We start from the raw sequence: 16,387 nt of genomic DNA on the forward strand, positions 1-16,387 counted from the left end.
TGGGAGGCAGAGACAGACGGATCTCTGTGAGTTTGAGGCTAGCCTGGTCTACAGAGTGAGTTCCAGGTCAGCCAGGGTTACACAGAGAGATCCAATCTAGAAAACAAAAACAAAACAAAAGTATTAAAAAGTAAATTTAATTTTTTAAAAATAAGGGGAACAATATATTAGCTTTTCAAAACAGACCAAGAATAAAATATATTCAATTTTTTTATCCATGAAAAATACATTTTAGCATTAGAACAATTTATGGTTAGGGAAAGTGGCACGCACCCATAATCCTGGATTTAGGAGGTGAAGGCAGGAAGATCAGGAGTTTAAGGCCAGTCTGTGCTACACAGACCCTCCCTCAAAGCAAACAACAACAAAAAACAAACAACCAGGCAATTACTAATTCAGTGAGACTGCTGGTGCCCCACCAACACACAGAGAGACTCCTACTTCTTGAAAAGCAGGGCCACGCCGGGCGGTGGTGGCGCATGCCTTTAATCCCAGCACTCGGGAGGCAGAGGCAGGCGGATCTCTGTGAGTTCGAGGCCAGCCTGGTCTACATGAGCTAGTTCCAGGACAGGAACCAAAAGCTACGAGAAACCCTTTCTTGAAAATAAAAAAAAAAAAAAACCAAAAAACAAAAAACAGAAAAGCAAGGCTAGCCTGGTCTATATAGTGAGTTCCAGACCAGACAAGGTTACAAAGTAAGAGCCTGTCTGAAAAAAAAAAATAAAAAAATAAAAGCACTACTTTTTATTTTCAATAAAACAGAATTTTAGAATAGTAATGGTTAGTAACACTCATAACAAACTGATCAGTGATGAATGTTGTCAACGGCGATTATCTCAGATTGATCTTCTTACATCCAAAAACAAAACAGAGTCTTATTTCTAAAGAAAAGTAAAAATTTTTAAATAATAAATGGCATTGCTATATTTTTTTATAAATTTAAAGGTTGAGAATGAAGCTTATCTTTTGGGGGTTGCTGACGTGGGGGTATGCTTCCAGATAGCCTGGGAAAGCCTCAAATTTGTGGTTGCCTTGCTCCAAGTACTGGAATCCTAGGCTATACCACACCAGCAGAATGAATCTCAAAAAGAATAAAAGGCAAGACCCAGCAATATCACTTTTGGGTATATATCCAAAAGACAATCATATCACAAGGACATGTGCTCAACTATGTTCATAACAGCATTATTCAAAATAGCCAGAACCTGGAAACAACCTAGATATCCCTCAACTGAAGAATGGATAAAGAAGCCAGGCGGTGGTGGTGCATGCCTTTAATCCCAGCACTCCGGAAGCAGAGGCAGGCGGATCTCTGGGAGTTCGAGGCCAGCCTGGTCTACAAGAGCTAGTTCCCGGGACAGTCACCAAAGCTACAAAGAAACCCTATCTCGAAAAACAAACAAACAAACAAAAAAAGAATGGATAAAGAAAATGTGGTACATTTACACAATGGAGTATTACACAGTGGTAAAAAATAAAAACACCTTGAAATTTGCAGGAAAATGGATGGATCTAGAAAAAAAAATTGAGTGAGGTAACCCTGGCCCAGAAAGACAAATATATTATGTAGTCACTCATAAGTGGCTTTTAGACATAAAGCAAAGAAAACCAACCTATAATTCACAATCCCAGAAAACCTAGACAACAAAGAGGAACCTAAGAGAGACATACATGGATCTACATAGGACGGAGAAGAAGACAAGATCTCCTTTGAGTAAATTGGGAGTGTGGGGGTCACGGGAGAGAGTAGAAGGGATGAATGGAAGAAGAGAGGGGAGTGGAGAAAAATGTGTAGCTCAATAAAAACAATAAAATAATAATAAAACGCACAGGCTGAGATGTAACCCAGTTGGTAAAATGCTTGCCTAACATGCCCTAGCCCTAGGTTCAACACCCAAAAGCCAGCCTGGGCAACATGAGACCCTGTCTCAAACAAACATTATAAGAGACATGCTTCTAACATTAGGATTTCTGGACTGTAGTCTCTCTAATTTTCAAACAATATGATATACTAAGTTGGCTAAAGTGAGAAGGTAAGACATCACACACACACACACACACACACACACAAAAAAAAAAAACTCCACTAAAGCAGTTATTGAGAAAAGACAGGTAGAACAAAGTGGTGGGAGGGGCTTCACCCTGAGCTATTTAGGACATAAACAACTAATGCAAAGCAGGGAAGGCTGAACATCCCCAGGAAGCTATCATCAGCTGACTGAATGGTTAGACTGTGGATTATTTACATACCTAATACAAATCTGCAATATTTAGGATAACACAGTAATAACCATCAAGACAAAGGACTTGGTGGTACTCACAAGTCTCCCTTTTCCTTTCCATACACAAGCAAACAAAAGACTGACTGGAAGCTGCTGAATGAATACTGAGAATATTAGTGATTTTTGCTTTCATTTGCATAGTTTTCCATTTCCTACTATGATCACGCATTGTTCTTATAAAATCTATTAAATTCATAATTTGAGCCCATACTTTTATTAAATACTTAAGAACTTGCAAACAATATATGGTGTCCTGACTAAAACACACCAGGGAAAACGCTTTCTAATCAGAAAGCTTTGCTGGAATTGTTTTCTGTGCCAAGAGCTTGAAGAATCAGGCACAACAAACTGAGGGAAGGGCAAGGAGCTTCCACTTGTTGCAGCACACTGACTCATTGGTCGTTTCTTCACCCACTGAATCAACACCTCCACACCACACAACCCTAGGGCGCACCAGCTGTATACTATTCTACAAGCTGAATATGACTGGATTAGTGTAAAGCCAACGTAACAATGGAAGTTGTACACACAGAGGTTTGCCTATTGTGTGAAGGGAAGACTCTGAGGTTCAGGGCCTTTCACAAAAACATGTAAAGACCAGGGATATAACTAGTATGGCACATGCCTAGCATACATTAGGCATTATATACCTAGAAGGCATTAGGTCATCCCCATACACAGTAGGAAAAAGAAATATCACCCACCTTCAAGGACTGTACATTATTCTATTAGGTTGAAAGTCTTTTTGTTTGTTTTATGGTTTTGTTTTGTTTTGTTTCAAGACAGGGTTTCTCTGTGGCTTTGGAGCCTGTCCTGGAACTAGCCCTTGTAAACCAGGCTGGCCTCGAACTCACAGAGATCCGACTGCTGCGCGCACCACCACCACCCGGCTGGGTTGAGAGTATTAAATATGAAACTAGATAGTAATATTATATTCTTTCAAACTAAAAATGATGGTAGTAGATTTAAACAAAAAGAACCAAGAAGCATCAAAGATAGAAATAAAAGAAGTCATTAGTTGCGGTTATTCAGTTTATATAAAAATAGGCCCTGACTCCACCTGCAAATGGCAACTCTTCCTTCGTGACATTCTGCTCCTCCACTATATTTACATCTGGACAACAGTACAAAATTAAGAGTGACTAAACCACTGGCGCCTCATCAAGCATCAAAGCAGAGACAAACCGCACAGGTTTCAAGTGTCCAATCTGATATATCTGTGTACACGAGTATTTACGCATCTTGATGAGACATGTCTCCATGAGACCATCGCCATCATCAAGGAGATTAGCGCTCAGTCATTCCCTAGTGCTCTTTCTCGGTTGAGTGTCTATCTTATTAATATCCTGCCTGACTAACAGAGATACAAACAAGCATCTGAGCTGCAGACTGAATAAGTCACCTCAAGGAAACACACTTGTGTGGGGCTAGAGATGGGCCAGGGCTAAGTGCATGTGCAGGTCCTGCAAAGGACCCTTGGGTTTCCACAGTCCTTGTCAGGCTGCTCACAAGCTCCCTCTTCTAGACGCCACAAGTACCTGCACTCACACATATAGACATACCTTTTTATAAGAGAAAAGCACTTGCATAACTGAGTTGTCACCTAAATTATCTATGCTTCTGAGGGGTTTTGTTTGTTTCACATCTTGTGCCCAGATTTTTAGTTGTAACACTGACTTAGGAAGGCAAGTCAGGCCCCCACCACACTCAATGTTGGGGCACAGTCCCTCTTTAGCCCCAACTAGCCTTTCTGACCAAGCAGTGAAGGCAGCACCTGTTCCTTCCTGGCTCTGCACTTCCAGCAAATCCTGTCCTATGGAGAACAGTCCTGACATGCTTAGCTGGTCCAGCAGCAGGCTGTCCACGCTGTGATTACTGTGGCTGAATTAGAAGAGTATGCTTGCCAAAATAAGACCTAGAACTTTAGTGTGAAGATGGCCTCATTTACCAAGGTTAACAGTGCAGAGTGACGCTCTCTAGTTAGGAAACAGGGGTGATGGGGTGAAATGAACCCGAGAGTTAGAAGACTGAGATTCAAGTCCCACCTCAAGTCCCTGCACTCCTGTGTGTTAGCGAACTAGCTCAACCGGTGCCAGGTGTTGGGGCAAAGGCCTTCAGTCCCAGCTCTTTCGGGTCTCTGAGTTGGAGCCCAGCCTGGTCTACAGAGTAAGACTGTGTCTTAAAACAAAAAATAAAAACAACAAAACCACGAATTCGACTGATGAGCTTTACTTGCTGTCTAGGCATAACACTGTATGTCACAAGTTGTTGTGAGGTAGGGACTACATAAAATATGAGAAAGTACTTGGTACTCTTAAAGGAACTACAGAGATAAGCCCCCCATCACCTCACATCCAACACTAGTGCAACACATTAAAAACTAAAAACTTCTTTCAAGTGTAATGTTTGATATATCCATACACGTATAGTCTATATGTAATATTAATTTATAAATGTAGCTAAACACATATAATTTTTTGAGACAGGGTTTCTCTGTGTAGCCCTGGCTGTCCTGGATCTCACTCTGTAGACCAGGTTGGCCTCAAATTCAGAGAATCACCTGCCTCAGCCAAGTGTGGGGATTAAAGGCGTGTACCACCACTGCCCAGGGGCTCGATATAATTTTAAAATTTCATCTCCCATCTAATTTGCAAGGTTCTTAATCCAAGACTGTACTCTTGAAGACTGTTTCTATTCTTGGAATTTGGCCATTGAATGAGTAATGAAAACAGATCCACTTTTAGGAACTAGGCCACGCACCAGGCTGAAACTGCCATTTTAAAAGCATAAGCATATTCACGAATGGCATGTTACTTACGTCTGTGACATTGTGGCAGGAAGTGCAATAGTATTTTCCTTCATCGGTAAGGCCCCAGGAGACAGCAGCACACTGTGAACAGCGGTCTGTGAACGATTTCTGTAGAAAAGAGAAAACCTGTGACTGTCAGGCTGGTACACTGCATCTTAAACCTCATGGTTCTAAGTTCTACCTCTAGGATTCCTGGTGATTTCATCCCCCAAATTAAAAAAAAAATCACAAAGTTAAAAATACATAGGACTATCTAAAAATAAAAAAATCAGTCTCTTTAGTAGTAAGAAACACTCTAACTATTTCACAAAGCTACTAAAATATGCAGACTAAGAACCAAGAAGAAAAGCTAGACAAGACTAAACTAGAAACAAAGAAACAGGTAAAGTTCCTTGGAAGTGGTGGGGGAGAAAAAGATGACCCAGCATATGTAAGCAAAATAAAAATGCGAAGAGTAGAAACCCTGTTGGCATTTCCTTGGTAGGTAGCACTGAAAATGTACCAAGAAGCAGCTGTTTCAAGCTCTTGTGCATTTAGGCAGCACTATCAAGGGTATCAACTGTATGTGTATGAGACGTGGAACCGTGTGCTGCGGGGCTCCATTAAGGAAAAGGAGCACAAGATTCACCCATGCTCTATATGGATGGATCATGGTGGATTGCAATTTCAGTTTTATCAACTTATTCTCTAAACTTTAACCATCCATCATACAACATTTATTGGTATTATACTTAGAGTCTGCTATGACACCCTCTATCATTATTCTGCCAGTGTGCACGTGCGCGCGCACATACACACAGAGAGACTTGGATTCTAAACCTTTGGTGTTTGAGTTATGGGTCGTTACTGCTGAATATGTCTATCATGTAAAGTTCATTTGAAGTTCAACAACATCTTGATCACTTTTACAATGAGGTATAGATAGGTACACGTGCTGGATAGGTTTGTGTCAACTTGCCACAACCTAAAGTCATTTTAGGAGGAAGCCCAGTAGAGAAAATGCCTCCATAAGATTGGGTTTCTTAATTAGTGTTTGATGGGGGAGGGCCCAGCTCACGGTAAGTGGTGTCAGCCCCGGCTGCTGGTCCTAGGTTCTATAAGAAAGCAGGCTGAGCAAGCCAGCAAGCAGCACTCCTCTAAGGCCTCTGCATCAGCTTCAGACTCCAGTTCCTGCCCTGACTTCCTTAGATGATGTGCAGTGTAAGCCAAATAAACCCTTTCTTCCCCAACTTGCTTTTTTGGTCATGGTGTTTTATTGCTGCAATAGAAACCCTAACTAAGACAGCACACTGGAATGTCCTCTGCAGGGGTTTGGAATCGGCACCCCGGACAGACTGACACGGGTTTCTTGGAGGAATCCCAAGTTCAGGTCCCGCCCTTCCTCACCCCAGCCCAGCGTCAATGGGAGCTTTGCTGGATGGTCCATTCCAGAGAGGATGAGCCATGGAGGTGGCCATCCCACAACCCCACAGCTTCATCCTTCTCCCGACCCACGCCCCAAGGGCACAAACACTCCACCCACCCGCACCCGCACCCTCCCCGTGTGGGAAGGTGGCCTGGTTCCGGGCCGCGTGGCCACCGCCCCCTCGCCCCGCCCCCTCTGTGGGTCACCGCCCCCCGCCGACGCCTCCTCCTCGCGCTGCTCCTCCTCTGCTTGGCTCCCTGGGCTCTTTCAGATAGGGAAACGTCGAGTCAGACCTCCATGCGGTCCTCTAGGTCCTTACCGCCTGCTCCAGATCCATCGCTGCTTGGTCGCCGCCACCGTTACCTAAGGCAGCGGGAGCCGCTTCCGGGAGAGGCGAGAGAGTGCTCCGGCCAGAAACACAGCCCCCGCCTTTGCGTTCCGCTAGTCTTCGGTGCCGCCCTTTGTGCTCCCAAAGCTTGGGTCTTGAGCTGCCAGCCGGCAAGGCAGGAACAGGGCCAGACTCCTGAGAATTGGCTCAGACCTACGAGAAGGTGTCTTATTTATTTATTTTTGGTGGAGTATGTGTCGAGACACGGTTTCTCTGTGTAGCCCTGGCTGTCAAGGCGCTCTGTAGACCATACTGGCCTTGAAATCACAGAAATCCTCCTCCTTCTGGCTGTCGAGTGCTGGGATTAAAGGCGTGCACCACCACCTCCCGGCTTCTTGGGGTTTTTTTTTGTTTTGTTTTGTTTTTTAACATATTCTCCTAATGTCTGAGGTAGAGAACACATTGTTAGAGCTGGGTTTCTATTTGGAATTTTTTTTCTTCTCCAGGTCTTAAGAACCAAAGCCTTGTGTGTGGTGTGTGTTTGTCACCTTGCAACCTAGGTAGCGGATCATGATTTTTTTTCTTGTGCCTCCACTTTCTCCTGTGTAAAAATTGTATATATTTACCTGTAAATATAGTTAGATCTCACATAATAAAGTCTCGATAAATTTCGTACGTTCCTTCGTTGAACACTCGAATTCCTTGCTTCATTCCTTAAATCAAAATCGCTTTTAAATTTTGGGGATTTACCTATAAACAAAGTAACTCTCCTCTTTCGTCAAGACTATATTTGGGCTTTTAAGATTCTTATTATTTCATTTTTTTTGTTTGCTTTTTCAAGACAGGGTTTCTCTGTGTAGCCCAGGCTGTCCTGAAACTCACTTTGCAGACCAGGCTATCCTGGAACTCAGCAGAAATTCGTCTGCCTCGACCTCCCAAATGCTGGGATTAAAGGTGTACACCTCCATTGCCTGGCTATATTTGTTTTAAATGCTAAAGATCTTATCCTGGGTCGGTAGAGATGAATGCTGAGAGGGACTTTAGGTGATAAAGTTCCCACTGATATCTGATTCCCAATTGCTGGGATTAACTCTCTGGTTATATTTGAATTTTTCAAAGAAAGGGACTTTTTTTTTTTTAAGAAAACACATAATTTAAAAATATACAAAGAGAAGCTGGGTGTTGGTGGCACACGCCTTTAATCCAAGCACTTGGAGACAGAGGCAGGCAAATCTCTGAGTCCAAGGCCAGCCTGATCTACAGAGTGAATTCCAGGATAGCCAGACTAGCTATATCAGAAAAAGGTTTAGGGCTGGAATGTTGCTCGGTGATTGGTGTGTGTTTGTCATGTAGAAGACCATGGACTCAAGCTTCAAGACTGGAAATAAATAAATAATTGAGACAACAGCAAGACAAAGAAAAGACAAAGTGTCCATGACTCTATTCATCAGTGGACTTGTGTTAACCAAGATACCACACAAGCCAATAAGGCAGAGTCCAGTTAGAAAGACAAGGCAGTGGAGTGAAGCAATCCCAGCTCCTCTGGAGGCTGAGCAGGAGGACACTAAGTTAGAGTCACCTGGGCTATGTACGTAATGAAACCCTGCCTAAAACAAACGAAACAAAACAAATGAAACGCTGCCGAGGAATAGCAGTGGTGGTGGAAAAGGCAGTCAGTCTCTAGATATATAGGCAAAAGCCAAACCTGGTGGATTGGGTAAGGCAAGGGTTAAGATGGACTGTAACTCTCAGGACCTGTCCTGAGCTGCTGGGAAAAGATCGCCTTTACTGAGGCAAACAAATAAATAAATCTATCTTCTGCCTAAGCACAGTGGAGGAGAAGACAATATTCTGTTTTGGTATATGTCTTAGTGTGGTCTTGTCCCATGTTCAGGTGGGGCCCTGAGGACCACACTGAATTGATGAGGGGAAAGGGCATGCCTGGGGCTGAACATGGGGCTGACCAGGGTAAGATTACTAGGGAGGGAGTGTCCAGAGAGAAAAAGGTCCAAGGACTGAGGCCAGTAAAGGACCGTGAGAATGAATGTCCTTGACACAAAGGAAAACCAAGAGTACAAGGCACCCTGGAAGCCAGCAGTGTTGAAGAGGAAGACCCTTCACCTGCACCAGAATATAATGCATGAGTAATAAAAACACAGAGACAGAAATTGGGGTTCAACCTGAAAAGCAAAGCAGACAAGCCACTAGAGAAGTCTTACCTCTACCACAGCTGGGCAGCCACAGACTAAAACAGACTAAGCCTCTCTCTCCTCCCATTTTATATTCCCTCTAGTGCTGGGATTAAAAGTGTGACTCCATAGGACTGGAATTAAAGGTGTGAGCCACCATCACCTGGATTCATTTCTGCATTGATCTTGTGTAGCCCAGGGTGGCCTTGAACTCATAGAGATCCATTCGACTCATATCTCATTGTCATAAAAAAGAACATAGTTTATTAAAACATCTTAAATGCCATATTTGTAGATCTCTGAAGTGTTTGAAGATGACCTGTCTACCTAAAATATATCTTTATTTAACCTTGAAATGTACCTAATGTGACTACAGTTTGATAATACTAAGTGATTAACTACTAACCTGCATTTCCTTGTTATATGAAACAATTGGTAATAATAATTTTCAAGGACTAGAAATTTGCAATACATTATTAAATGACTTATATAGGTACAATACTTGAACAAAAGCAATCTCGCTGGGCGGTGGTGGCACACGCCTTTAATCCCAGAACTCGGGAGGCAGAGGCAGGCAGATCTCTGTGAGTTTGAGGTCAGCCTGGTCTACAAGAGCTAGCTCCAGGACTGGCTCCAAGCTACAGAGAAACCCTGTCTCAAAAAAACAAAAAAAACCAACCAAACAAAAAGGCAATCTCAATATACAAATCTATATACAATATACAAAGCTCCAATTCAATTTAAAACTAGTAGTTGCTTTTTAAAAGTAGATTCAATAATCTAACTTTTTATCATATCATATCTGTCCTCCCTTTTTTCTTTTCAGACTAGATTCAATAATCTACCCCTTTATCTTATTGTATCTATATCCCCCTTTTTTCTTTTCAAAACAAGAAAAGAATCTAATTTCCTTTGTTTAGCTTTTTTTTCTGACCATTACCAATAACAACTTGTAGCCAACCCTCTAAACAATGACAAACATCCATAATTCACTGGACGAACAAAAACCATCCACCCTACCTCTTGGGAATGTGGGCGTTGTATTCTTAAATTTACTTCCTGCCGACCGGGGACGATGGTATCTTATAGGATCCTGAAAAGAAAACTTGGGTTAATTGTCAAGTCCTGGGAGAGGCAGCTGAATCATCTTTTTGGTCCAGTCTATGCATAATAGGAAAATGCAGGGCTTGTCTCAAGTCCTGGCTAGAGTAGTCTGTTAGGCTGGATCATCTCAGCTTGTCACCTCAAAATTATTCTGAGCAGTTTGTAGTCCAAAACCAATCCTTAGGTGGAACTTTTCGGCTTAGTATTGTTATCATAGTCCTGGAGGATTCATTGTTGTAGGGCCCCATCCTCCTTAAGGAGACTTCAAAGGTCACTGTTAAGTGTGCTGCAGAAAACTGATAGAGACTCAAATCTGAAATCATGTATAGGAAGGTAGATGAAATCTTTTTCTAGAATTAGTTAATACTCTATATGACCATTTATATCATGACAAAGATATATATATATATATACATATATTATAATTCTTATACCTTAAGAAAAGCTGTCAATATAAAACCCAAAGGATTATGAGATTAGTAGCAATAAAATAGTCTTTAAATTTTTGTTTTTCTTCTGTCCCATATTAGGTGGCTCTTCTGACATGAGACAGAGATTTTAAATTTCACTTTAATAATCATGCTTGGGTTTAGAAGAGAGAGTTGCACTCCAACTCCAAAGTCAGCTTTAATTTTTAATTAAACTGGGACTACAAAAAGAACATTTGCATTTTATGTCTGTAGAGAATAGCAGAAACATACATTTTGTAAGATTTATGAAATTTTACCTTGTTGGAAATGTGATATAATAATAGACCAATTTGCTCTTTTTCTTGAGACATTTTTTTCTGAATGCTTTGTTTTTTTTCTTCAGATGTCTCATTTGTCCAGTAGTCTTCAGATTCCTTAGCTGGATATATTTATTTTCCTGAAAAGACAGAGATTAAACCCTTTCTCAGCCCTAATTTTGGGGAGATTCTCTTTTGGCAAGTTAACACTGATCAAATGAAAAGCATTTGTTAGTTTTATAGGTTAGATTAGATTAAAAGGCCATGATGTTTGATGAACTATCATCTCTTCCAATTTAGATGTGCCTTTTGTTCAAATCCAATCTTTATCAATTTCAATGGTATCCATAGCTTTTCTTCTCCTGTAGAAACAAAAGCAAAACTCCTTCCCCAAGGAAATACATGTCCTGATTTCCATTCTGAGGTCAGTACATCTTTAAAGTATATTGGCTTATTTAATTCTGTTTTTTCTACTGTCCACTGTCTCCCCACAGCTGTTGTCACTTTCTCATTAGCACGTAGAAAATTCAAAGTTAATAAAGCATTATGCAATCTATTTATGGGGGTAATTTTTATCCCTTTCTGTTTATCAAATATATCATTTAGAGTTTGATTTGATTTTTATATAATTGCTTGTCCTGTAGGAGTGTGTGGTACACCTGTAATATACTTTATATTATAATAAGCAAAAAACTGTTTCATTTTCTTAGAGACATATGCTGGAGCATTGTTGTCTTTATTTGTGCGGGTATATCCATGGGTGACCATAACTTCTAGAAAATGTGTGATTACTGAATCAGCCTTTTCCGAACTCAAAGCAGTTGCCCATTGAAAATCTGAACAGGTGTCATATTTTAGTTTTCTAAATTCTACACATCCCTCTGCCAGATTTCATTCCTTCAAGTACCCTTTGGGTTGTTTCCTGCAGATAGTGGTGTTTGGTTATATAAAGATTACTTTTTTAAACCTTTGCTATTGACATGATGTTTTCTATAACATTCTGAGGCCTTCATCACATTTCAATCAACAACTGATTGATTTCTGCATTACCTTGTGCTAGAGGACCTGGCAGACCCATATGGGACTGGATGTGTGTTATGTATATGGGATGATGCCTATTCCTGATTTTATCTTATACCTGAATAAGTAATAAAGTCAATTCTGTATTATCTGATATAAATTCAGTGGTTTCAGTATTTAAAACAACTCTTTCTGTATATTGTGAATCAGTAACTATGTAGAGAGGATCTTTAAAATCCTTTAGTACTATGAGAATAGCATATAACTCTGCCTTTTGGACAGAATCATAAGGGCTTTGTTCCACCTTAAATTTTATGATTTGTGGGGCTGGAGAGATGGCTCAGTGGTTAAGAGCACTGATTGTTCTACCAGAAGTCCTGAGTTCAATTCCCAGCAACCACATGGTGGCTTACAACCATCTCTAATAAGATCTAGTGCCAACTTCTGGCCTGCAGGAACACATGCAAGCAGAACATTGTATACATAACAAATAAACAAGTCTTTTTAAAAATTTCTGATTTGGAACCTGCCTTTCCTGATTTATTTGCATCAGTATAGAATGTAGGGGCTCCGGTTATTAGTGTGCCCCGTACAATATGAGGAAGGATTCAGTTAGCTCTCTTTATAATTTAAATTCTCTTGCTTTTAGGATAGTTGTTAATCTCTCCCAAAAATTTCTTCCCATAATTTGTTAATTTCATCATCATTAAAAGGTATTTTGCTGGGTCTATTCCTATAATTGATGAAGTCTCAATTTTCCTTTTATAATCAACTCAGAGACCTTTTCCACTTAAGTTTTTAATTTTTTTACTAGGTTTATAGGGTAAAAAAGGATCCATTCTAAGGCAATATCTACCCTCTGCATTAAAATTCCTGTAGGGGAATATTTGGAAGATAATATGGCCAGAATGCAGTTAAGATTCAGATCCACATTATCCACATGTGCCTTCTGTAATTTCTCTTCAATCAAAGTCAATTCTCTCCAACTACAGCTGATATTTCCTCAGAGACTATCTAAGTCTTTGTCATCATCTAAGGTTTTATGTAAATTAATCAGTTCATCAGGTTTTATTCCCTTAGCTAGAAAATGTCTCCTAGCAATCTTTGGAAATCATTAAGAATCCGCAATCAATATCTACTAATTTGTACCTTTTGGGAACTAACTTTTTTTGTAAACCTATTTTATAACCTAAATAATTAATAAAATCTCCTCTTTGTATTTTTCAGGAGCAATTTGTAATTTCCAACAAGACAAATTTTTCTTTACTTCTTCAAACATTCTTTCTAAAGTATATACATTTGAATAAGATAGCAAAGTGTCTTCAATGTAATGGTAAACTGTAGATTTAGGAAATTGCTCACGTATCATTTCCAATGGCTGATTTACAAAATACTAGCACAGGGTGGGGCTATTTTGAAGGTGTAAGTCACAAACAATCCCACACCAGTTTGAAATTATGATTAATAGAATGGTTATTTATTTAAAGGGGAAAACTTACAGATCACCGTCCCAGACAAGAGCCCTCTGCACAGTCAGGAAAGGAGTCTAGTCGCCAGAAGCAGAGCCGGAAGCCAGAGAGAGAGGAGAGGGAAGTGGCTGCCTTTTTAAAGGGAGAGAGACCATACCCCAATGGGCTGGTATCTCAGCGGCTATTGGCTGAAGGAGCGGAAGGAGCTCCCTCAACACTATTTAACATTCCCTGTGGGAGAACCTTCAGTTGATATCTGTGCCTGAGACCTGCAGGGAGGGAAAAATGGGCTCGCCTTACCATGTGCTGAATGACTGATGGATCTAGATATGAGGGTCACTAGAGAGGAAAGCAATGAGACAGCTAATCTCAATTGTCAGCTTGAGTGGGTTATAAATGGTTAAAAGATCAGTGGAACGTGTGTGCATTTGTCTGCAAGAGTGTTTTCAGAGATTATTGGCATGTGCCATAGCAATGGAGTAAAGAAAGATCCTCCATCTTAATAAACTAGAGACCTGGAGGGACCCAAAGTAGGAGGAGAAAGCCCCCAACTCAAGCAAATGTCATGACACATATGTGTCAGTCAGAAGACAATTTGTGGTTTTTTCCTTCCACTGTATGTGCTGTGGGATAATGCTCTTGTAACCTGTAAAGATTTGTCACTTGTATTGTTATAAAAAATGCTGATTGGTCAGTAACCAGGCAGGAAGAGTAGGCAGGGTGACCAGACTAGGAGAATTCTGGGAAAAGGAAAGACTCACTCTGCAGATGTCAGCCAGCCACCAAGGAAATAAGACATATAGAAAATGAGCTAGTGCCATGGCCATGTGTCAATATAGGCTAATAGAAAAAGGTTAATTTAAGATGCAAGAGCTAGCTAGAAATATGCACGAGCCATCAGCCAAGCAGTGTTGCAATTAACATAGTTTCTGTGTGATTATTCAGGTCTGAGTGGCAGGGAAATTTAAGTGCAGTCTTCATGAACAAAATGGGTTCTAGGGATTAAGCTCAGGTCATCAGATTTAGCAGCAGGTACCTTTACCAGCTGAACCAGCCTTGCTTTCAACAGTGATGGCTCTTGAATCCTTTCACAACTCTGCCTGACAATTTGCTTTCTGTTTGAACATAAGGAATTAGAGCTGACCTTCTTGGAGTTCCCAGTCTACCAAGAAGCCCTTACCTTTCTGGCCCTGTTCTCTCTTGCCAGCTTATTGAAAATGTCTGGAAACCCATATCCCCTTCTGTCTCGTGATCATTATTGTCTTCTGCTAAGCAAGTCAGGAAAAGAACAAAGGGGGCTGGAGAGGTGGATCAGTGGTTAAGGGTACACACTGCTCTTCCAGAAGATCCAAGTTCAGTTCCCAGAATTCATCTCAGGGGGCTCACAACCAGCCATTAACTCCAGCTTCCAGGGATTTAACACCCTCCTCTGGCATCTGATGGCATTACATTACTTTACATAACCCTGCCCTCTCCCATACCACACATATGCACATTATTAAAAAGAAAAGAACAAATAAACTATTTTTAGTCTTTCTTTATTGTATATTACCCATGACTGACAGCATCTGTTTCTATTTTCAATAAAATCCATGAAAAGGGGGTCTACACCAGGCAGTGGTGGCACACTCCTTTAATCCCAGCACTTGGGAGGCAGAGGCAGGTGGATCTCAGTGAGTTCGAGGCCAGCCTGGTCTACAAAGCAAATTCCAGGACAGCCAGGACTGTTATATTGAGAAACCCTGTCTTGAAAAACCAAAACCAAAAGCCAAAACCAAACCAAACAAACAAGCAAAAACCAAGAGGGGTCTACATACTTCCCTCTTTCATTTATTTTTTTAAAACATGCTCTTACAGACTTTCATTCTTAACACTCTACTGAAATTGATTTCATTACCCAGGTTTTTGTAGAGGAACAAAATTGATAGAACACAAATCTATGTACATACATACATATACATATATACACATATGCATGAGTATATGATAGGGGATGTATTGAATCAGCTTATAGGCATGTCCAATCCATGGTCTGTGGTCAGATGTGTATGAATGCAGCCCAACATCAAATTGTAAGTTTATTTGAAACATTATGAGGGCGTGTGTGTGTGTGTGTGTGTGTGTGTGTGTAATCCAACAGTTCATAAAGTTGTACATATTTATCACTAGGCCAGTCAACTTGCTCCTACAGTTTACCATGCTCATGTCTCCATATATAGATGGACTCTTTCACTGCCATCTGGTAAGATAAATAATCGTGATTCTGCATAAACAGTTGTATCACTGTACATGAACTCTTACACACCAGGTGTGGCTCTACACCAGGATCTTGTCTTGGAGTTGGCCCTGTTTTGCTACGAGTTTTCATTCCTATTCATTTGAGGAAATGGAACCATGTCTTGCTTTTGAAATTTGGCCAGAAATACTTTGATTGTGAAAGTCTTGTGAAAATATATGGTGAGAAAGTTCATTGAGTGTACAGTTCACAATGGTGGAGAAAAGGGGGAGGGTTTTTTCTCTTTCTTAACTCAATTGTTCAGTTCTTAAGTGTGAACTCTGGAGATGACAATGTCATGTTACAATGTCAAAAGGTTGGACACCCTTGTTGTTTATTGGAAACTGGGAAATCAAATAATGACCATCTGCATATTGGGGAGCCAGATAATCTGGTGGCTTCTGTGTCTGAGAAGCTGGAAACCTCAGAATAAGGGGCTCAAAGATTGTAGAAGGAGCTGTGGGCCATTTCCCACCGCCTAGCTTCTGCACTGCTAGCTTTACCCAAAATAATTACACGAAAACTGTATTCTTTTTTTTTCAAGACAGGATTTCTCTGCAGCTTTGGAGCCTGTCCTGGAACTAGCTCTTGTAGACCAGGCTGGTCTTGAACTCCCAGAGATCTGCCTGCCTCTGCCTCCCGTGTGCTGGGATTAAAGGCATGTGCCACCACTGCCCGGCTGGAAACTGTATTCTTTTAAGCACTGCTTGGCCCATTAGCTCTAGCCTCTTACTAGCTAATTCTCACATCTTGATTAACCCATTTCTAATAATCTGTGT

The 16,387-nt window shown here is 40.8% G+C and overlaps 1 protein-coding gene across 2 annotated transcripts in view; it reads right to left on the minus strand.

Annotated features, from left to right (window-relative positions):
- Positions 1 to 6,896, minus strand: part of Taf1b (TATA-box binding protein associated factor, RNA polymerase I subunit B) — a 79,453-nt gene extending 72,557 nt beyond the window's left edge. The window contains exons 1-2 of one of the 2 annotated variants that reach the window (XM_075984067.1): positions 6,816 to 6,896; positions 5,101 to 5,199 (exon numbers count right to left, since the gene is read on the minus strand). In XM_075984067.1, the coding sequence (XP_075840182.1) occupies positions 5,101 to 5,199; positions 6,816 to 6,833 (117 nt within the window). In that variant the 5' untranslated portion in view covers positions 6,834 to 6,896. The remainder of the gene's footprint in view (positions 1 to 5,100; positions 5,200 to 6,815) is intronic. The other variant, XM_075984069.1, reaches the window with a different exon arrangement.
- Between the last annotated feature and the right edge of the window lie 9,491 nt (positions 6,897 to 16,387).

Source organism: Microtus pennsylvanicus, chromosome 8 (assembly GCF_037038515.1).
Source record: "Microtus pennsylvanicus isolate mMicPen1 chromosome 8, mMicPen1.hap1, whole genome shotgun sequence".
Classification (NCBI taxonomy): Eukaryota; Metazoa; Chordata; class Mammalia; order Rodentia; family Cricetidae; genus Microtus; species Microtus pennsylvanicus.